Source organism: Bos taurus, unplaced genomic scaffold (genome assembly GCF_002263795.3).
Source record: "Bos taurus isolate L1 Dominette 01449 registration number 42190680 breed Hereford unplaced genomic scaffold, ARS-UCD2.0 Leftover_ScbfJmS_2057, whole genome shotgun sequence".
Classification (NCBI taxonomy): domain Eukaryota; kingdom Metazoa; phylum Chordata; class Mammalia; order Artiodactyla; family Bovidae; genus Bos; species Bos taurus.
In genome coordinates, this window is record NW_020191148.1 from 90738 (window position 1) to 114996 (window position 24259).

A 24259-nucleotide genomic window follows, 5' to 3' on the forward strand; every position below is an offset into this window, starting at 1 on the left:
TGGTTCAGATATCCTGGGAAATAACTAGGTGATGCTATGGGTGTACTTTCAGATTAGACCTTGTTGTTGCTAAACACCTGAGTTTTCTGAGTCGTGTCAGGCTTGTGCAGGGAGCAAGCTCCGCCTCTGGCAAAGGTCATGAGGAAGGAGGCTTGGCATACGCAAAGGCCGGATCAAGCCTCAGGAGTCTCCCTGGAAATTCTCGAGCAATCTACCCCCAAAACCAGAGTCTGCCTACTTTCTGCTTTGTGCTTTCACCTACACCTCTGACTTTACGGGGGGCTGTCCCCCACTACCTCTCTGAAAAAAGTTAGCTTACAGCTCCAGTTAATAATTCCTGGGTGTGACAGTGTTTAACCTACAAACTCCTTTGGAAATCCTCTAGCCTGCCTGAATAGGTTTTTCAGGCCACATGTGATTGTTCAGAGCCTCCCAACTGTGAGAGGCAGGAGATGTTCTAAACTGTGTAAACACAGATTCTTTTGAATAGTTAAAAGATTGATTAGAAATTGTATTGGTGAAGGGTTTTTCACTTGTTGGGCCAATGTTTGCTGCTAAGTTTCCATATCCCTTACCTGCTGTGTCCCTGGCAGTGTATTGATTAATATAATTGGTGTAAGTAGTAGCTTTAATGTTTGTAACCTGGGACCCTTGAGTTAATTCTTTTTCTTGTTATAGCCCACTACACCTTTGCGCTGTAGGAATGCAACTTTATCTAATGCTTTTGGAGGATGGCTCCTGACCAATCACCTTTAGAGAAAAATAAGTTTTCTGAAGAAAAGGTCTTAAAATGTTCACAGGCCTCCGGGCCAGAAGATAATGCAAATCACCTAAGCTTTTGCATATGATAAGTTTGCAGGAAGAAAGCCTGGTTTGCTGCAAGACTCTACCCCTTCCCCCATTATCCTCTGTGCATAACTTAAGGTATAAAAACTACTTTGAAAAATAAAGTGCGGGCCTTGTTCACCGAAACTTGGTCTCACCATGTCGTTCTTTCTCTTACCTTCTGGCTGAATTATTCAGCCTCTTTTCTCCACTGAATTTCCTCATTGAGCTATCCTTATTTCAGCCTCTTTTCTCCACTGAATTTCTTCACTGAGCTATCCTCATTCTATTACTCTTTATATACTTAATTAACGTTTAATTAAGCAATTGTCTCCTGATCTTCGCCTATGCCGTCTCTCCTTCGAATACCCTGGATCAGCCGGGGCTGGTCCCCGGCAGGCTTGGATGCCACCATTCTCAAAACATTCTCTTCTGGAAGCTAGTAACTGCAACCTTACTTTTCATAAAACTAGGCAACTGGCTACCTGGCTACAAGTCTCCCTGAAGTGCCAGGTCCAGACTGGGTTTCAGGCCTATTCTTCTAAAAAGAAATGAGATTTACTTTGTTTACTAAATTCCAGTTATCACTCCTCCAACTACTTCTAATTGGGTCTGTTACACCATAATGGCAGACCAAGGCATTGAGATTTTAATTATACAAGACTCAGATCTAGAACTTGGAACTCAGAAATACTTCCAATTCAATGTCTATACTACAAGCTGAGGCAGTCCTATGCTCCATTTTGATAGGAAGTTATCATAGTCATAGTTGCCTAGTTCCCTAAATTAAAACTGAGTAGAACTCTGTGGGGCTCTGGAGTAGAGATCAGTTCTGTGTTCTCCATTTCTTGTCTGTAGGATATAGGCTTCATTCAGTCTCCTTGACCTTCCCTGAGTTCCAAAGGGTGGATTCAAACAATTGGTAATCAAGGAAGCAAGGGGATACAGAAACAGGAGAAACAAAGGTTGGTACAGCCTCCAGACAGAGTCCAGGTTCCTACTCAAAGAAATATGCATAACAATGTCTTTGAGCCCCCACCCAGGTGGAGGATGGTAACTTCAGACTGAACACAATTCCTGGAGCACAGCTCTGTTGCCTCACCACCAACCAATCAAAAAGGGTCACAGACCCTGCAACCCTCACCCCAAATGTTGCCTTCTGTTTCCAGGGACCAGAGATGACCATCCTGTTAGGTCTCCTGTTTCGCCCTTGTCTATTTCATCTCTGAGAGGGGCCAACAGTTTCAAACTAAATTGCTGTTACTACAAGGGTGGAAGCTGGTCTCAGATGTGGAACACGCCAACTTAGATCAGGTTGAGAGAGACTTCTGTTATGCTAGGCAGGCCTATGCCCATGCACAGGAGGAAGAAGTTAGAGAAGAAAGAGACCTCCGCCCCAATTCCCAAGAAGTATCTTGAGTATGAAGTCTTTCAGGGGGGAGTTGTTAGGGGAAGCACACTGATTGAAACCTTCCACCCTGGCCAGGTACCATAGTAACCATTTGCATGAGTTGTTTTATGATAGGAGATCCTGAAAAGAAATATGGAACTAATAAGCCACCACCAACCAGAAGAGCTCAGGAAAGGTCTAAAGGAGACACCGTGTGTCCATCCACTTCCCAGAATCCCTCTCGTTGGCATCCATCTTGGCTGAGCAATGCGTGCACCACCGGGAAAGACTCTGAATTAGAATGATTGGTCAAAGACCACCTGGAAACTAATCCCATCACCATGAAACCCGACAATGCGAGCCATGCGGCAGAGCAGTTCTCCTGGGTTCCCTTACCCTACTGCTCTCCACCTGGGTGCCCTTTCCCAATAAAATCTCTTGCTCTGTCAGCACATGCGTCTCCTCACTCAATTCATTTCCGAGTGTTAGACAAGAGCCCAGTTTTGGGCCCTGGAGGGGGTCCTCCTTCCTGCAACAGGCCCGCCGGTGTAATAAACTGCCCTCCACTATCTGCATAATCCTTCTGAGTGAGTGTGTTTCCCGGGATGCGTGGCTATAACACTCTCAAAAGCACACTTTGAATATATGATCTGTTTGCCTCTAGCTTCCAAATTACTTACATTCTTGTTACAACAGACAAGTAGCTGACATGATTGTATATGTACAAAATCCTATAGAATTTTAGAAAACACCACCAACTCCAGGAAATGCAAAGTGAATTCTCAAATAAATCAATTGCTTTCTATATACTAGCAATGAGCATTTGAAAATGGTATTTTTTCTTTGCATTCAAGTGGATGCTTTTGAACTGTGGTGCTGGAGAAGACTCTTGAGAGTCCCTTGGACAGCAAAGAGAACAAATCAGTCAATCCTAAAGGAAATCAGTCCTGAATACTCATTGGAAGGACTGATGCTGAAGCTGAAACTTCAATGCTTTGGCCACCTGATGTGAAGAACTGACTCATTTGAAAGACCCTGATGCTGGGAAAGATTGACAGCAGGAGGAGAAGGGGACTACAGAGAATGAGATGGTTGGATGGCATCACTGATTCAAAGGACATGAGTTTAAGCAAGCTCTGGGAGTTGGTTAGGGACAGGGAAGCCTGGAATGCTTCAGCCTATGGGGTCACAAAGAGTTGGACATGACTGAGTGACGGAACTGAACTCACTTGAACTGAACTCATTAAATATTCAGGAATAAATTGAACCAAAAAGATTGGTGGAACAAAACAAAGATCCAAACACAGACTTCCTCACATATAGTCAAATTATTTTAAATCAAGGTGCCAATTCAGTGTATAAAAGTCTTTAACAAACTTGGCTAGAATAACTGGGAAAAATAAACCTCACAACTAAATACACTTTGATATGTAAAAATTAATGCAAAATGTATCAGTTTCTTAAAAAAACTAGAACAACAGGAAAATATCTTCATGCTTCTAAAGATAAAGACTTCTTAGGATACAAAAACATAAATCATAGGAGGAAAAAAGGTAAACATGAGAGGGTAACAGGCAGGAAAGCTAGGGGTCCCCAAAGGGAGGAAATAGGCTGCTGTCAGATAAATTTTTTTTTCTCTCTCTCTTAAGGGGCAGGAAGAAACAAACTACAAGTGTCAGATTTTTTTTCCCTTCTCTATACAAAATTAAAAGGAGGTTTATTTTAAAATTCTGTGTTGCCACTAAAACACCTAGTTCCACCAGAACTTTACTCAAACCTTGAGCTAACCAATGCATTTTTCTTATGGAAATGCTTTTCTTAAGCTATGATAATGAACTATGTATTTACCCTGGGCTCTGTCTTCAACTCAGTTCTGCCTAAGACTCAGAACGGACTTGACAAACCAGTATGTTTAACTCATGCAAATATTCTCTTAAGCTATGTTAATGAAACCATGTCTTTGCTTGGAAACCTGCCTTTCTTCAAGATTCATGTCAATCATTTTATGGCTGAGGAAAACACCTTGAGCCAAAGTTATCTCAAAATGTATGTTGTGCATGAGGAGCCACAAGTGATTTTGCAATCCAAGAAAATAAAATCTGTCACTGTAACCACTTTTACCCCATCTATTTGCCATGAAATGATGGGACCGAATGCCATGATCTTAGTTTTTTGAATGTTGAGTTTTAAGCCAGCTTTTTCATTCTCTTCTTTCAACTTCATCAAGAGGCTCTTTAGTTCCTCTTTGCTTTCTGCCATTATGTGGTATCATCTGGATATCTGAGGCTGTTGATACTTCTTCTGGCAACCTTGATTCCAGCTTGTGATTCATCCAGCCCAGCATCTCACATGATGTATTCTGCATATAATTTAAATAAGCAGGGTGACATTACACAGCTTTGACATACCCCTTTCCCAATTTTGAACCAGTCTGTTGTTTCATGTCTGATTCTAACTGTTGCTTCTTGACCTGCATACAAATTTCTCAGAAGGCTGGTAAAGTGGTCTGGTATTCCCACCTCTTTAAGAATTTTTCCACACTTTGTTGTGATCCACACAGTCAAATGCTTTAATGTAGTCAACAAAAAGTAGATGTTTTTCTGTAATTCCCTTGCTTTTCCTATGATTCAACAGTTGTTGGCAATTTAATCTCTGGTTCCACTGCCTTTTCTAAATCTTGTACATCTGGACGTTCTCGTTCACGTACTAGTAAAGCCTAGCTTGAGGGATTTTGAGCCTTACCTTGCTGGCAAGTGAAATGAGTGCAACTGCATTGTAGTTTGAACATTCTTTGGCATTGCCCTTCTTTGTTTTTTTTTGTTTTTTTGTTTTTTTTAATTTTATTTTATTTTTAAACTTTACATAATTGTATTAGTTTTGCCAAATACGGAAGATGGCCTTTTCTGGTCCTGTAGCTACTGCTGAGTTTTCCAAGTTTGCTGGCATATTGAGTGCAGCATTTTCACAGCATCACCTTTTAGGACTTGAAATATCTCAACAGGAATTCCATCACCTTCACTAGCTTTGTATGTAGTAATGCTTCTTAAGACCAACTTGACTTCACACTCCAAAATGTTTGCCTCTAGGTGAGTGAACACACCGCCATGGTTGTCTGAGTCATGAAGATCTTTTTTGTGTAGTTCTTCTGTGTATTCTTGCCACCTCTTCTTAATATCTTCTGCTTCTGTTAGGTCCTTGCCATTCTGTACTTTATAATCCCCATCTTTGCATGAAATGTTCCCTTGGTATCTCTAATTATTTGAAGAGATCTCTAGTATTTCCCAGTGTTATCTGGCACTTTGGCGAACTGTATGAAAATTATATTAATTTGAACTATTTTGTGCTCAATGGTCTATTTTGAGAATGGTTGATTTTTATTCTGTGAGTCTACATGGGAAAGTGTCCATTTAAGTCTTCAAGGATTGCAAAGCCTAGAATCTATGTAATGCAAACTCATGAGGTAATATTTATGAGCCTGAAAACTGTGTGTCACAATAATTTTAATTCAACATCATGCCTTCAGCAGACTATTTCTCCTACTTAAAAATACATTTGGTGTTTTAAAATAACAATGCATTATTTAGTGCACATCTGCATCTCTGAGATTATTGATATTTCTCTCGGCAATCTTGATTCCAGCTTGTGCTTCATTCACCTTGGCATTTTGCATGATGTACTTGGCATGTAATTTAAATAAGCAGGGTGATAATATATAGCCTTGACTTATGGCAGAATGTGAAGAACAACTAAAGAGCCTCTTGATGAAAGTTAAAAAAGAGAGTGAAAAGTTGGCTTAAAACTCAACATTCAGATGTCTAAGATCATGCATTTGATCCCATCACTTCCTGGCAAATATATGGGGAAATAATGAGAGATTTTATTTTCTTGGGTTCCAAAATCACTGGAGATGGTGAATGTAGCCATGAAATTAAAAGTCGCTTGCTCCTTGGAAGAAAAGCTAGGACCCACATAGACAGCATATTAAAAAGCAGAGACATTACTTTGCCTACAAAGGTCCATCTAGTCAAAACTATGGTTTTTCCAGGAGTTATGTATGAATGTGAGAGTTGGACTATAAAGAAAGCTGAGTGCCTGGAGAATTGATGCTTTTGAACTGCGGTGTTGGAGAAGACTCTTGAGAGTCCCTTGGACAATAAAGAGATCCAAGCAGTCCATCCTAAAGGAAATCTGTCCTGAATATTCATTGGAAGGACTGATGCTGAAGCTGAAACTCCAATCCTTTGGCCACCTGATGCGAAGAACTGACTCATTGGAAAAGACCCTGATGCTGGGAAAGATTGAAGGCAGGAAGAAAAGGGGACTACAGAGGATGAGGTGGTTGGATGGCATCACTGACTCGATAGACATAAGTTTCAGCAAGCTCTGGGGGTTGATGATGGACAGGGAAGCCTGTCATGCTGCAGTTCATGGGGTTGCAAAGAGTTGGACATTATGGAGCAACTGAACTAAATTGATCTGATTTGGTGCTCAAGATGCAGTTAGCTTTTGTGCTAAGAATTTTATTAAAACAAATTCATTTTGTCTCCCCAATAAACCTTATAAAGTTGGTATTATTTTCCCTGTTTTACAGACAGGAGGTGGTGTTTTTGTGTGGCAGAGATGGTAAGAGGGTGATCCAGGACTCAAGCTTCAAAAGGGAGACTGCAGGCTCCTCACTCCAGGGCACTTTGAAGCTGTTGACATCGTAAATGATTATCAAGTGCTGTGCTTAGTCGCTCAATCATGTCTGACTCTTTGCAGCCCAAGGGATTGTAGACCACCAGGCTCCTCTGTCCAGGGGGATTCTACAGGCAAGAATACTGGAGCAGGTTGCCATGCCCTCCTCCAGAGGATCTTCCCAACCTAGGGATCGAATCCGGGTCTCCCACATTGCAGGTGGATTCTTTACCATCTTAGCCACCAAGCACACTATACAAATTGGATTTTTTTTTAATGCTACCTTTCTTCTTCCTTTGGAATTGTGAACAGCTCCCTTTGTCAATATAATGTGACTGAACAGGCAAGACATCTGTTGTTATAAGAGTCAGGGTACACAGTGGTATACAATCTTGTGATCACCCCTCTTTTGGGATGTCGTCTCTGAATGACATCACTTGAGGGGATGGACTGTCCTGAAGTGTGGATGCACTAGTCAGAATCCAGGGTTTTCACACTTGCCATCACTACTACAAAATATTAAACAAATTACCTGAGATTTCATTTAAAAGAATGAGAAGAAACTAGATAAGGAAAAGTATATGGAATAAACCCTTTAGATGTAATAAACATGAAAATAATCAAGTATTTCCCAAGGTTTATAAAATATACCAAGGCTGATCAGAATCATCAGGAATGAGTTCCAACCCACTTGACACTAACTGCATCCTTTGAAACAGCCCCTTCAAAAAAGCTGCACAAGCCCCTTCCTGACCCCACTCTCAACAGTGACAGAGAGAAAAGACTGTTTCCCACATAGAAACTGAGCTTCCTGCAGCACCTCCTGTTCCACCACCCACAGGAGCATTTTCCTTTCCTCTGGGATGAAAGGTCACTTCATAGAAACTCCACCCACTTCCTGGACCAGACTCCCTAACTGCTCCAGCTCCCACATCCAGTTTGCCTTTCAGGACTTCCTCCAAGGTACTTGCACAATTCAGATTCCAAAGGCAGCAAGAGGTGAGTTTCTATGTAGTTCCTTTCCCTGGGTTTCCCTGATAGCTCAGTTTAATTCCTAGGTAAGGAAGATCCCCTGGAGAAGGGATAGGCTGCCCACTCCAGTTATTCTAGCCTGGAGAATTCCAAGAACTGTATAGTTCATGGGGTCACAAAGAGTTGGACATGAATAAGTGACTTTCACTTTGTTTTCCCTCCCCTAAGGTCCTGGAAGAGGGCTTTGTGCCTGCTCACCCTTGTACCTCAGGGTCTCAACTTTAATCCCTATTTGTTGAACAGAAGGAGAGAGAGAGAGAGAATACAACCTACCACCTCACACATACCCCCAACTCAAACTACAAACCCAAACAGCCAGCAACACCTCCTCAGACCCTACATTCCAGATGGGCCTCTCTCCCGCTTCATTCAAACCCCTTCCAGGAGTAGCCTGTCTTCACCTCAAGTCCCTCCACATCTCCTGGATTCTCAGCCTTTTGCACTCTGGCCTCCTCATATCTGGAACCTGCTTCTTGGGTCACTGACACCTCCCAATTCCAAATCAACTAACAACTCTCCGTGGGCTCACCTTCTCATTTGCATTGAGCAGACCTGTCCTTCCTCAGGTCTCCACACTGTCTCCTCCTCTCATTCCTTGCTGTTCACTGTGTGTCTCCTCTGCTTGCCTCCTCTGTCAGCTTTCTCTTTAAATATCAAGGCTTCCAAAAGGTTCTGATCTTGGTCCCTAAATATGCCTCACTCTCTCTGGGCAATCTTATCCTTCTTCACAGATTCAACTACTACCTTCTCAGTGAAAAATACATTGGTGCCATTCCAGGTCTCTCCCTTAAATACCAGACTCTAACTTTCAATGACCTTTAGGACGCCTCCACCTGGAGGACCTGGACTTCAAGATAATAGAACTACAAGTGGAAAAGCTGGAATTGGAAATCATTGAGACTGAAATTTTCTCTCCTCACATGACTAAGAATGTTTATCCTGAAATCAGATAGCATCTGTTCCTATCCCTCTTTAGGTCATGCAAAAATATGTGATGGATTCTGATCATAAGGGCCAATTAACCATGTGCCAAGCACACAGCAAGCCAGCCAACTTTGGAAACCCACCCTTGACCTAGTTTATAGTAGCAAAGGAACAGAACCTTTCACAAAGTCTTTTTAAAGTAATTAACAATCACTGTCAAGATGTGATACTGCTTTACTGAAAGACTGCTTCTGGGGATAAGTAATGGAGCTAAAGCCAAGAGGATACCTTTATAAAATAAGTTTCCAGAAAAAAAAAAAAAAAAGGCACATATATCTTTGCAGTAAAAGTCCTCTGCCTCTGAGTCTCAGCTTACTTCTCATTGGTAAATAGTGGAAGCCTTTGCCCACAGCCTGTGCTGTTTGCATTCAGATATTAATTGCTGCATTTCTGTGTGCTGCTGCTGTCACTTCAGTTGTGTCCGACTCTGTGCGACCCAACAGACATCAGCCCACCTGGCTCTCCTGCCCCTGGGATTCTCCAGGCAAGAACACTGGAGTAGGTTGCCATTTCCTTCTCCAATGCATGAAAGTGAGAAGTGAAAGTGAAGTCGCCCAGTCGTGTCTGACTCTTAGCGACCCCATGGACTGAAGCCTACCAGGCTCCTCCATCCATGGGATTTTCCAGGCAAGAGTACTGGAGTGGGGTGCCATTGCCTTCTCCATTTCTGTGTGCAGCTTTTGATAAATGCATTTAATTTACAAAATAAACACTTAGAAGGTCACATAGCTTGAATCACTGAAAAGCAGACAGGAATAACAGAGAAAACACCCCAGGTGAGCAATGATACGGAATGAGGAAACAAGAGCTGAGACGACCCAGCATCATGCCTTAGAACCTCAAATTCACAAACAAAACAAAGGCCAGATAGAAGCATTCCCGTGATTATTTCTGCCCTTTTTTTTTTTTTTAAGATACGTTAAAACAGAGACTTCAACATGTGAAAAGAAAAACTGCCTACAAAAACAAAGAAGACATTTTCTGAGATAACTTTGATCCTTTAATCAAATTACTGGATTAAACTCTTTGTATCAATAACTGCCCTTTATTGTCCTTGATCAAGTATTATTTTCGCCTTATTATTACTAATCTTTTCTAAGTGATCACATTTGACCCTATCAAAAAAAAAAAAATGGTGCAATAAATACTTGGCTTCTGTGGTAATACGACACATAATTTAGCTCATCTAGCCTATCTTTCCATGAGAGGTGACTGTTTCTGTTATGAAATGTGCTCACAGTAAAGGGAATCCAAGCCAGACACCTGGAACGCAGAGGGAGAACCACTTACCCATCCTGTCGCTGCTTCAGACCAACCTTGACGTGACTGTGGAGCCACTCATGACCAGGTGTTACTCATGTTAATTCAGCCTCCCAATCACAGCCGCACCTTTCTCTTACAAAACATGACCTTTGCTGAAGGTAATAATACATCGCCAGGCTGAAAGGCCCACCCTAAGTCCCTGTGAAAAAGCCTTTAGGAACAGGCACTCTGCTACTCCCTGGGAGAACTCTGACAAGACTGGTGCATTACCTGGATGAAATCTTGAAATATCAAAGGCAGCAAGTCATCCATATGCCCAATGTCTTTGGAGAAACGATTTAAAATTCTTCCTACAAGAATAGGACAAGATATTACTCATTTAAGAAAAACACCAATACAGTATACTAAACAGTGTTAGACTTTATTTTGGGGCTCCAAAATCACTGCAGATGGTGACTTCAGCCATGAAATTAAAAGACGCTTACTCCTTGGAAGGAAAGTTATGACCAACCTAGATAGCATATTCAAAAGCAGAGACATTACTTTGCCAACAAAGGTCCGTCTAGTCAAGGCTATGGCTTTTCCAGTGGTCATGTATGGATGTGAGAGTTGGACTGTGAAGAAAGCTGAGCGCCGAAGAATTGATGCTTTTGAACTGAGGTGTTGGAGAAGACTCTTGAGAGTCCCTTGCACTGCAAGGAGATCCAACCAGTCCATCCTAAAGGAGATCAGTCCTGGGTTTTCATTGGAAGGACTGATGCTAAAGCTGAAACTCCAATACTTTGGCCACCTCATGCAAAGAGTTGACTCACTGGAAAAGACTCTGATGCTGGGAGGGACTGGGGGCAGGAGAAGGGGACGACAGAGGATGAGATGGCTGGATGGCATCACCTACTCGATGGACATGAGTTTGAGTGAACTCCGAGAGTTGGTGATGGACAGGGAGGCCTGGCATGCTTGGGGTCTCAAAGAGTCGGACATGACTGAGCGACTGAACTGAACTGAACGCATATATATGGAATTTAGAAAGAAGGTAACAATAACCCTGTATGCAAGACAGCAAAAGAGACACAGATGTATTAAACAGTCTTTTGGACTCTGTGGGAGAGGGCGAGGGTGGGATGATATGGGAGAATGGCATTGAAACATGTAAAATATCATATGTGAAATGAATCGCCAGTCCAGGTTTGATGCATGATACAGGGTGCTCTGGGCTGGTGCACTGGGAGGATCTAAAGGGATGTGATGGAGAGGGAGGTGGGTGGGGGTTCAGAATGGGGAACACATGTACACTCATGGTGGATTCAAGTCAATATATGGCAAAACCAATACAATATTGTAAAATAAAAGTAATTAATTAATTAATAAAAAAAGATATTACTCATTTCCCTGATAGGAGCTTTCAGAGAAACATCAAAACATACTTTTGAAGTGTATATATTTAGGAACTTCCCTGTGGTACAGTGTCCCTAGTACAGGGTACACAAGTTCGATCCCTGGTCCGGGAAGATCCCACATGCCACAGAGTAACTAAGCCTATGTTCCACAACTACTGAAGCCCCTGCACCTAGAGCCTGAGCTCCTCAAGAAGAGAGGCCACTGCATGAGAAGCCCAAACCCTGCAATGAAGAGGAGCCCCTGCTTGTCATAACTGGAGAAAACCCATGCGTAGCAACAAGGACCCAATGCAACTAAAAATAAATAAATAAATTTAAAAGAAGTATATGTATTAAATATTTAATTTATTGACCTTCCCATCATGGCTCAGTGGTAAAAAATTGACCTTCCACTGCAGGAGACACAAGAGACACGGGCTCAATCCCTGGGTGGGGATGATCCCCTGGCGAAGGAAGAGGCATTCAGTCCAGTATTCTTGCCTGGAAAATTCCATGGACAGAGGAGCCTGGCGGGCTACAGTCCATGGGACCACAAAAGAGTTGGACATGACTTAGCAATTAAACAACAAATATATTACAAATTCAAATGAAAAAAGCTGATGTCAGTGGTAAAATGAAAGAGACAATAGGATGATACCTAAAGAGAAATAAAAATATCACCAAATGGCAGTGTCTGGGCAGTTGAAATAGAGTCCAGATTTTTAAAAGAATGGGGGAATACTGTCATTTTATCAAGAAGGGTTGGTGGATTTAGAATGCTCCCTCCTTTTAGATCCATCCCATCTAAGACTCATTCCAAGTGCTAAACTGGTAAATAAACAGTTGCAAAATATCTAAGTTAATCCTAATTGTTACACTAATTTTGCTTTAGTTATCAAGATTAATTTTGCCAAGTGATACTCTTTAAATAAACATAATTATAACCCCTCTGTACTTTTTTCCATCCAGATTGTTCATAGTACCTCACGTTTTGGGAAACTGTGGATTCTGACCATTGCCAAGTTATGAGTTTACTACTGGGATAAGTCATTATTTTCAGACATGTACCAAGCGTGACTAGTACAGACTTATGAAGAAGCGTCTACGAAGATCAGAGGTATGTAGGCAGGAAAACACAAATATTACTAAATGACTAAGGATTACTTATCATTGATTTTATTTCCCTTCTCAGAATTCACAACAACAGTCTATACTGAAGGCTATAGGATTAGATGATGAGAACTAATTTCTAGTAAATACTTGGTGTGAACTAAAAATGCCATCCACCATATCAGTAACCAAAGGATGCTGCAGCCATCAGGACCCTGCAGCCACTCCTGCAAGAGTGGCACCCTGAGGAGACTCAGGATGAGAAAGCACAGGATACTGGCCCCAGATAGCAGAGGTGCCCATGAAAAGAACTGTTATAGGGAAGAACCAATTTTGACTCCACGTTGGATCTATTTCTTTGACTTTAGCCTTTGCTATTCATTGTTTTTGTCAGGGAACCCTGCCCCTCTGCCTGAATGTCAAACTAAAGTGAGTTTTTTTCAGCTTACAGGGAGACTTTCTGACTCTCAGCACCTGTGGATGGTCTGCAGAAAAGAAGACATTAATAAATACCCTCCTGTTTTGTAAGATGAATGGCCTTTTGACTTTACTTCCTCACCTCCTTTCCTTCTTTTTTCAAGAAAAAAAAAAAAAAAAAATGGCACCCAGACACCAATAATATGGCTATTTTGAGACATTAGTCTGCCTTCTTCTCAGTCTGCCAACTTTCCAAATAAAGTTGCTATTCCTTGCCTCAATACCTCCTCTGTGAGTCTTACTGGTCTTCTGTGAGGTGAGGAGAGTGAGCTTGAACTCAATAATAGTAACACTGCTCTATGTGGTTCTCTCTTCATGACATCGCATACCAGAAACAAAGTCCACCATAAATTATCTATTACAAATTCTACTTTTGAGATTAAAGACAGGGAAGAATTCAATTTAATATACCACTAAAAGAGCAAATAATTGATGCCCCTAAACCTTTGGACCTATCTTTGCAGTACTTATTTGGGCTTCTATTTTCTTGAAGGAATGAAGTTCTGATAATAGATACAGGAGGGAGAGGAAAGATATACTGGTATGCCCACTGCTCCAGGGTTAGTGACCTTGAACATTTAAACATGGCTCCAAATCCTTGAATAATAAATAAATCAGCATCTGGAGAGGCCTACAGGTAATAAACAGCCTGGTCAACTGTGGTCACAAGCTCAGAGGCTGTCTTAACAGAAATGCAGTCTCACTTTATGCTCCCAAATTTACTACTATAGTTTTCACATTAACAGGTAAAGTAGAGCAAATCACAGCCATAATAGCACAGATTCTTCCAATCACTTCCTCACTCCAGCTTCATAATAAGTGTGAGCCTTTGCAGTTTGCCATCCTGTGCTCCATGCCGTGCCTGCACTAAACAACATGTGTTGAATAAATCTGCACAAGGTGCTGCCCTAAACAGTCTTCTTTAATCCTTGCAACAGTCTTGTGAAACAGGAAGGGCAGTGGTTATTCCCATTGAGAAAGTTCCCGGACACCATGTGGTCATCCTCACTACGGTTCATTAGGCACTGACTGTGTGCTGTACGCTAATGCATTAACCTGCTTAATGCCCACAACATCAAAATATTGGTAAGTGTGTGAATAGTATTCTCATTTTACAGGTAAGAAAATCAAGACACAGAGAAATTAAATAACTAGCACATAAGTATTAACATAACTACGACTGGCTATTACTATTACTAACTAGCACCAGGACTAAACCCAGGAAGTTTGTTCTAGAGTCCATACTTATAACCATGACAATATCCTGCCTAGAGATTTGCCTGCCCAGTAGTATCTACCTACCTTGGCCTTGATCGCACAACTAATTGATGAGGCCAAGGCTACTCCTGTCCTCCCTTCAGTCACATCCCTGACTCGACAGGTCCTGTCAATCATCACCTGCAAAAACAGAGCCACCCTGGGACTCAGCACAAGTCTAACCAACTGAACAGAATGGGCATGTGCGCTGATGCACTAACTCTTCGCAGGAACCCAGGTCAGGAGGGTATCTTCCAAAGCAAGACAGGTCAAAGGCCTCAGGATGGAGGAAGCAGCCACTGGGAAACCTTTGGGGAAACTCTTACTAATACTGAAGATCCACCTGCTATGTACCACAAGACCTCTTAAATGTAATTAAAAGTCCATTGTAAAACTAGAGGGCTGATTTTATTGAAGAGGTTGTATACATTTCACTGATACTGTATTTTAATTAATTTTCCATTACCATTTAGATAAAACTCAACACATGAGCACATGCCAGAGCTCTGTAGTCCCAGATATGGATGGGAAGTGAAAGAAAGAAACACACAGCCTGTCTTCTGTAGAGATGTTCCTGGAAGAAGGTCCTAACTAGTTAGCTTAACAGTATGTAACACAGCCAACATTTCAACAGCTATCAAAAACATGTCAACACATTTCCATCATATGCTGCGTGTTTCATATTCCACATAACAAATGGACTCCTAAACCATCCTGCAAAGTAAACATTCATTTATCTTTATAGACACATAAATTGGAATAAAAGGTTACAGGCTCCTATATTCAGATTTTCTCTGATAGGAAAAATTATCAGTGAACTTTTTGTATAAAATGAATAAACACACACAGTGATTTTCTTCCAAGCATCTCTTCCATTTTCAAATACGAAAATGTAATTAGGCACTAAATGTGTTAATAAGACATATTCACTGAGAAACTTGGTGTCTGACTTACCTATTGGATTGCTATTGAAGAACAATATGGGAGCTCTCAAAATGGACTCCAATATTTTGTTGTGCAAAGTTTGTGAAGAATTAACAAGGATGTAGAATATCAACAGAGACCTTGTGATGCCAAAAAGGATGGTAGACACAGTTAACCCTGAAATAAAAAACATCACTCAGCACAAGATTTCTGCCTTATCCTCAATGACACTAAAGCATGGTAGGCAGTTTGTAAAGATACTGTGTATTTTATTCTTTAAATAAAAATTGTATAGCGATCTACATATACAGAATATAGAATAAAAAACATATATATGTACATATATACGGAGAAGGCAATGGCACCCCACTCCAGTACTCTTGTCTGGAAAATCCCATGGATGGAGGAGCCTGGAAGGCTGCAGTCCATGTGGTCACTGAGGGTCTGACACGACTAAGCGACTTCACTTTCACTTTTCACTTTCATGCATTGGAGAAGGAAATGGCAACCCACTCCAGTGTTCTTGCCTGGAGAGTCCCAGGGACGGGGGAGCCTGGTGGGCTGCCATCTATGGGGTTGCACAGAGTTGGACACGACTGAACTGACTTAGCAGCAGCAGCAGTACATATATATATATAAAGTAGATTCTGTACGAGTTTAATGCTTTCACAAAATACATTTATAAAGAAAAATATAAAAATCACTGTTTTCCTCTCACTAAAAGAAACAACACAGAGGGAAGAAAATCATGTGTAAACTACAGTTTCAGTCTAGGCTTTCCTAAGTCAATTACAAGTTCTAATAAAAAGTTACAAGAAAAATAATTATAAAAAGGAGTTAATCTTTCTTTCTCTGCATTTCAAATCTCACAATTTACAATATATTCCATAAGCTAAAACTGAGGTATGCTTTGGTACCAGCATGTGAGTTAGCAGGGAACAAGAGAAATGATTTACCACTTCCTTGTAATTTACAAGGAAATTCATTTCCATGTAAAGTAGCCTCTTAAGAACCTACTGTTTAGCACAAGGAGCTCTACTCGAAGCTCTCTGGTGGCCTAGATAGGAAGGAAATCCAAAAAAGAGAGGATATTTATATATAATTGGCTCACTCTGTTGTATAGTAGAAACTAACAAAACATTGGAAAGCAACTATACTGTAATAAAAATTAATAAAAATTTAAAATATTTAAAATAAAGTAGCTACTTCTATGCCCAAGTAGCTTTAAAGAGTATGAAAAGACAATGTTAAGTTGCAAGTGGACAATCTTTTAAATAACTGAATTGCAAGAAACTACAGATTATATTTTGACATGAGATAGTAAATCTAGACAAGTACCTAATCTCTCACTATGTGTTTGGGGGCTCAGTTCAGAATAAAGCATGCAATGCAGGAGACCTGGGTTCAGTCCTTAGGTTGGGAAGATCCCCTGGAGAAGGGAATGGCTACCTTCTCTAGTATTCTTGTCCATGGACAAAGGAGACTTGCAGGCTACAGTCCTGTCCAAAGAGTTGGACATGACTGAGCGACTAACACTTTCACTTTCAAAACACTTGTAAATAAATACAATCATTTACATTTGTTTAATCAATAATAAAATGAGCACTACCATGCATATAAAAATTAAAATAGCCCTCTGAACATCTCTTCAACTCACAGTGCTAAATACAGTGGGGATAACTTCTATAATAATTGTTCCCTCAAGTACTGTTTTTCCAGTCATCTGATACATCAGTGTTATTTAAATTCTGAAAGCTGTTCAAATTCCTGAATTCCATCAACAGGCATTTGCCTTGACCCACCATCCAAAATGAATGTGAAACAGAACCCCTTCCTTCCTCTTTAAGCCCCCATAATTCACAAATTCAGAAGTTAGTTAGCTAATGGATACAAATTTCTTAGCAAGTGATCAGCAAAATAAACACCAAATTTCAACGAGTACATTTTTACATAACTCGCTCTTTGTAAAAACTTTATACAAGCATTTCCTGTGAGACTATTTAAGTTTTTATTTATTAAAAAAATTATTGGGGTAGAGCTGCTTTACAATGTTGTGTTAGTTTCTGCTGTACAATGAAGTCAATCAGCTATATGTATACATATATCCCCTCCCTCTTGGACCTCCCTTCCCTGTATGCCTCCCCTCTAGGTTATCACAGAGCACTGAATTGAGCTCCCTGTGCTACACAGCAGCTTCCCACTGGCTATCTGTCTCACACATGCTGGTGTACATATGGCAATCCTAATCTCCCAATTCATCTTTCCCTCCTCCGCACCCCACCCTCTGTGTCCACACATCTATTCTCTACATCTACAACTCTATTCCTGGCCCTGCAAATAGGTTCGTCTGTGCCATCTTTTTAGATTTCATATATATGCATTAATATAAGCATATTTTTGGCTTATATAAAAAGAGCGATTACTTTACTTTTAGTTTACTCTGTATGACAGACTCTAGGTCCATCCACATCTCTACAGATGACCCAAATTTGTTCCTTTCTATGGATAAGTAATATTCCAGTGTATATATGTACCATAAACGAAATGAAAAGACAGCCCTTAGAATAGGAGAAAATAAGGGTGAACTAAGCAACTGACCAGGGATTAATCTCCACAATATACAAACATCTTATGCAGCTCAATATCCAAAAAAACAAACAACCCAAGCAAAAAATGGGCAGGAGACCTAACGAGACATTTCTCCAAAGAAGACACTCAGATGGCCAAGAGGCACATAAAAAGATGCTCAACATCACTATTAGAGAAATGCAGATCAAAACTACAATAAGGTATCACCTCAAACCAGTCAGGATGGCCCTCATCAAAAAATATAAAAACAATAAAGGTGAGAGAGGGTGTGGAGAAGAGGGAACCCTCTTGCATTGTTGGTGAGAAGGTAAATTGATACAGACACTATGGAGCATTGTTCTTGTTCGGTCACTCAGTTGTGTCTGACTCTTTGTGACCTCGTGAATAGATGCACGTCAGGCTTCCCTATCCTTTACTATCTCCCAGAGTTTGTTCAAACTCATGTCCATTGAGTCAGTTATGCCATCCAGCCATCTCATCCTCTGTCGTCCCCTTCTCCTCCTGCCCTCAATCCCTCCCAGCATCAGGGTCTTTTTCAATGAGTCAACTCTTCGTATGAGGTGGCCAAAATATTGGAGTTTCAGCTTCAGCCTCTCTCCTGCCAATGAATATTTAGGGTTCATTTCCTTTGGGGCTGACTGGCTTGGTCTCCTTGCAGTCCAAAGGACTCTCAAGAGTCTTATTCAGGACAACACTTCAAAAGCATCCATTTTTCTGTGGTCAGCTTTCTTTACGGTCCAACTCCCACATCTGTACATACTACTGGGAAAACCATAGCTTTGACCATACAGACCTTTGTCAGCAAAGTAATGTCTCTGCATTTTAATGTGCAGTCTAGGTTTGTCATATCTTTTCTTCCAAGGAGCAAGCATTTTTAATTTCATGGCTGCAGTCACCATCTGCAGTGATTTTGGAACACAAGAAAATAAAGTCTATCACTATTTCCATTGTTTCCTCATCTAATTGCCATGAAGTGATGGGACTAGATACCATGACGTTCATATTTTGAATGCTGAGTTTTAAGCCAGCTTTATCACTCTCCTCTTTCATCTTCATCAAGAGGCTTCTTAGTTCCTCTTTGCTTTCTGCCATACGGGTGGTGTCATTTGCATATCTGAGGTGTTATTTTTCTGGGCAAACATGATTCCAGCTTGTGAGCCATTCAGGCTGGCATTTCACATGATATAGTCTGCACATATTAAATAAACAAGATGACAATATACAGCCTTGATGTATTCCTTTCCCTATTTGGAAGCAATCCATTGTTGCATATTTGGTTCTAAGTATTATTTCTTGATCTGCATACAGGTTTTTCAGAAGGCAGGTAAGGTAGTCTGCTTTTCCAGTACGGAGGTTCCTTAAAAAGTAAAAATAGAACTACCATATGACCCAGCAAGGCAAAAGGATAGGTCACTGAGAGATGAACTCCCCAGGTCAGTAGGTGCCCAACTTGCTACTGAAGATCAGTGGAGAAATAACTCCAGAAAGAATGAAGGCGTGGAGTCAAAGCAAAAACAATACCCAGCTGTGCATGTGACTGGTGATAGAAGCAAGGTCTGATGCTGTAAAGAGCAATATTGCATAGGAACCTGAAATGTCAGGTCCATGAATCAAGGCAAATTGGAAGTGGTCAGACAAGAGATGGCAAAGAGTATGCCCCAACCAGTAATGCTGAAGAAGATGAAGTTGAATGGTTCTGTGAAGACCTACAAGACCTTTTAGAACTAACACCCAAAAAAGATGTCTTTTTCATTATAGGGGACTGGAATGCAAAAGTAGGAAGTCAAGAAACACCTGGAGTAACAGGCAAATTTGGCCTTGGAATACGGAATGAAGCAGGACAAAGACTAATAGAGTTTTGCCAAGAAAATGCACTGGTCATAGCAAACATCACCAGATGGTCAACACCAAAATCAGATTGATTATATTCTTTGCATCCAAAGATGGAGAAGCTCTATACAGTCAGCAAAAACAAGGCCGGGAGCTATGAACTCCTTATTGCCAAATTCAGAATTAAATTGAAGAAAGTAGAAAAAACCACTAAACCATTCAGGTATGATCTAAATCAAATCCCTTATGATTATATAGCAGAAGTGGGAAATAGATTTAAGGGATTAGATCTGATAGACAGAGTGCCTGATGAACTCTGGATGGAGGTTCATGACATTGTACAGGAGACAGGGATCAAGACCATCCTCATGTAAAAGAAATGCAAAAAAGCAAAATGGCTCTCTGAGGAGGCCTTACATATAGCTGTGCAAAGAAGAGAAACAAAAAACAAAGGAGAAAAGGAAAGATATAAGCATCTGAATGCAGAGTTCCAAAGAATAGCAAGGAGAGATAAAAAGCCTTCCTCAGTGATCAGTCAAAGAAATACAGGAAAACAACAGAATGGGAAAGACTAGAGATCTCTACAAGAAAATTAGAGATACCAAAGGAACATTTCATGCAAAGATGGGCTCAAAAAAAGACAGAAATGGTATTGACCTAACAGAAGCAGAAGATATTAAGAAGAGGTGGCAAGAATATACAGAAGAACTGTACAAAAAAGATCTTCATGACCCAGATGATCCCAATGGTGTGATCACTCACATAGAGGCAAACATCCTGGAATGTGAAGTCAAGTGGGACTTAGAAAGCATCACTATGAACAAGCTAGTGGAGGTGATGGAATTCCAGTTGAGCTATTTCAAATCCTGAAAGATGATGCTGTGAAAGTGCTGCACTCAATATGCCAGCAAATTTGGAAAACTCAGCAGTGGTCACGGGACTGGAAAAGGTCAGTTTTCATTCCAATCCCTAAGAAAGGCAATACCAAAGAATGCTCAAACTACCACACAATTGCACTCATCTCACACTCTAGTAAAGTAATGCTCAACATTCTCCAAGCAAGGCTTCAACAATACATGAACTCTGAACCTCCAGATGTTCAAGCTGGTTTTAGAAAATGCAGAGGAGCCAGAGATCAAATTGCCAACATGCATTGGATCATCAAAAAAAGCATGATTGTTCCATAAAAACATCTATTTCTGCTTTATTGACTATGCCAAAGCCTTTGACAGTGTGGATCAAAACAAACTGGAAAATTTGGAAAGAGATGAGAATACCAGACCACCTGATCTGCCTCTTGAGAAATTTGTATATAGGTCAGGAAGCAACTGTTAGAATTGGACATGGAACAACAGACTGGTTCCAAATAGGAAAAGGAGTATGTCGAGGCTGTATATTGTCACCCTGCTTATTTAACTTATATGCAGATACATCATGAGAAACGCTGGGCTGGAGGAAGCACAAACTGGAATCAAGATTGCCAGGAGAACATATAAAAAACCTGAGATATGCAGATGACACCACCCTTATGGCAGAAAGTGAAGAAGAAATAAAGAGCCTCTTGCTGAAAGTGAAAGAGAAGAGTGGAAAAAGTTGGCTTAAAACTCAACATTGAGAAAACTAAGATCATGGCATCCAGACCCATCACTTCATGGCAAATAGACGGGAAAACAGTGGAAACAGTAGCTGACTTTATTTTGGGGGACTCCAAAATCACTGCAGATGGTGACTGCAGCCATGAAATTAAAAGATGCTTACTCCTTGAAAGGAACATTATGACTAACCTAGATAGCATATTAAAAAGCAGAGACATTACTTTGTCAATGAAGGTCCATCTAGTTAAGGCTATGGTTTTTCCATTAGTCATTAGTCATGTGGGAGTCTGACTATAAAGAAAGCTGAACACTGAAGAATTGATGCTCTTGAACTGTGGTATTGGAGAAGACTCTTGAGAGTCTCTTGGACTGCAAGGAGATCCAACCAGTCCATCCTAAAGGAGATCACTCCTGAGTGTTCATTGGAAGGACTGATGCTGAAGCTGAAACTCCCGTACTTTGGCCATCTTATGCAAAGTACTGACCCATTTGAAAAGACCCTGATGCTGGGAAAGATTGAAGGTGGCAGGAGAAGGGGATGCCAGTGGAACATGAGATGGTTGGATGGTAACATGGACCCAATGGACATGATTTTGGGTAAACCCCTAGAGTTGGTGATGTACAAGGAGGGCTGGGATGCTGCAATCCATGGGGTTGCAAAGAGTCAGACACGACTGAGGAACTGAACTGAACTGATGACCCAGCAATCCTATTACACGGGTACCCTGAGAAAACCATAATTCAACAAGACACATGAACCCAATGTTCATAGCCGCACTATTTACAATATCTGGGACACGAAAGCAATCTAAATATCCATCAACAGATGAATGGATAAAGAATATATTTAAAATTTTAGGTGAACATATGCATTAAATAGTATTTAATGCTATATATATTCTAAACATTCTTGTGTTAATATTAGTTAATATTAGTCTGGAAAGCCAAATGTTAAAATAATCACACAGTCTAGAGGAGATAACTTGTAATCTCAAGGTAAGAAAGAGAGGGAATCTAATCCCAGACACTGGATCCCCCTGTTTAGCTTCTCAAGTAATTAGTGAAGCCCAGGAGATGAGCAGTGTGGTGAAGGGAAGTATGCATACCTGGGAGGCAATAATGCTTTTATTTGGGGCCCATGCTGCCAGAGGTTTTCATCTAAGATCAATAAAAGCCAAGGCTTATTTGGACAGAATTGGAACAACCTGAACCACAGGGTGAGGATCCTTTTCTAATCCCCTTGCCCATCCATATAACAATATCAGATTTAGCTAAAACAACCTATTAGAATAAACAATTGCCACGTATTTCCAGTGGCTGACTTGCTGAATGTGCAATCCTGGTTTAACTACCAACATCCAGTGCAGAGTAAATTAAGTCTTCATTCAACCCCTTTTCTTCTAGTAGGTCTTTAAAATAATAATTCTAATCAATTCTCAGAGTAAATGCAACTCAGACAGTTAATCTGTTAAGACATTACTGAATTACTCTGGAAGCCCTCATTGTTCACAGACTCATTGTAAGTACCTTAAACTCTGATATAATAGAGCAGATGAGTCAACTTTACCTGAATAAACTCTTAAGCACCAGTTCAGAATGATCATCATATTTACATCTTCTTTTACTAATGCCCCAGAATACAGGTCAATTTGTACATCCGTCCTATGGAACAGGGAAGAAAAAATATTACACTATACATAAACATAGAATTTACACAAATGTAAAAAAAAAAAAAATTACCTCAATTTGAGAAACATGTTTCATGCTGGAAAGTGTTTCCCAGCTCACAAGACCCTCTGTGTGTCTCCCTTTTAAAAATCTGAATGATGATTTTCAGTTCTCAAAACTGTCTATGAAGAGAGACTTAGAAAATGAACTTATGGTTGCTGAAGGGGAAGTGATAGGGAGTTTGTGATGGCCATGCACACACTATATTTAAAATAGATAACCAACAAGAATTTATTGCATAGCACATGGAACTCTCTCAATGTTTTGTGGCAGCCTGGATAGGAGGGGGACTTGGGGTAGAATGGATACGTGCATACGTATGGCTGAGTCCCTTCATTATTCACCTGAAACTATCACAACATTGTTGACCGGCTATACTCCAATACAAAACAAAAAGTTCAAAAACAGAAAAAGAAAACAAATTGTTTGAGAAGAAGCTGTTAAAGAGAGGAACATGGGGAGAAACCAGGAAGTGATCACACTCCACCCACAAGAAGTTTACTTTTTCTTCAAGGAAATTACTGGATGGTCCTAAGTGGAGGTTAAACAAGCCCCACCCCGGCCCAATTTCTCAGCACTTTGGGTCAGACCAGGAATCACTCACCAGAATGCAAGCCACCAGTCCTGCAGGATGTAGGCAACCTGGAACAGGAAACAGCAATCATTCACACACTGACATTACTGAGCCCTCACACCCTGCTCACTAGCATGGGGGATAGAAAGGCTCCAGAACACAGAGATGGTCCTTCTGGCTCAGGTCTGCACCAAGCCCCACACTCCAGATGACCACAGGTCAGGGGAGGGCATGATACATTTTAATATCTTTAAAAGAGATCCCCTTTTCCCCAGAAGACACTGCTCCCCACATGTTATGTCAGTTCAGTCACTCAGTTATGTCTGACTCTTTGCGACCCCACGAACCGCAGCATGCCAGGCCTCCTTATCCATCACCAACTCCCAGAGTTGACCCAAACCCATGTACATTGAGTCGGTAATGCCATCTAATCATCTCATCCTCTGTTGTCCCCTTCTCCTCCTGCCCTCAATCTTTCCCAACATCAGGGTCTTTTCAAATGAGTCAGCTCTTCATTAATGTATTTCAATACAAATCCAAGTAGACTGAAAGATGGAGTAATAACTTTTGTGCCAGCCTTGTTTAGTCAGACAATGGCCTGGAGAGCAATACCTGAGGCTTCCAGGAG

The 24259-nt window shown here is 40.8% G+C and overlaps 1 protein-coding gene across 1 annotated transcript in view; it reads right to left on the reverse strand.

The window, feature by feature from the left end:
• LOC100337129 (ATP-binding cassette sub-family C member 4) overlaps window positions 1–24259 on the reverse strand; it is a gene marked incomplete at both ends in the record, with an annotated part of 148200 nt that overhangs the window by 88931 nt on the left and 35010 nt on the right. The window contains 3 exon segments of the mRNA XM_059884456.1: window positions 15346–15492; window positions 22897–22991; window positions 23662–23699. Coding sequence (XP_059740439.1) covers window positions 15346–15492; window positions 22897–22991; window positions 23662–23699 — 280 coding nt within the window.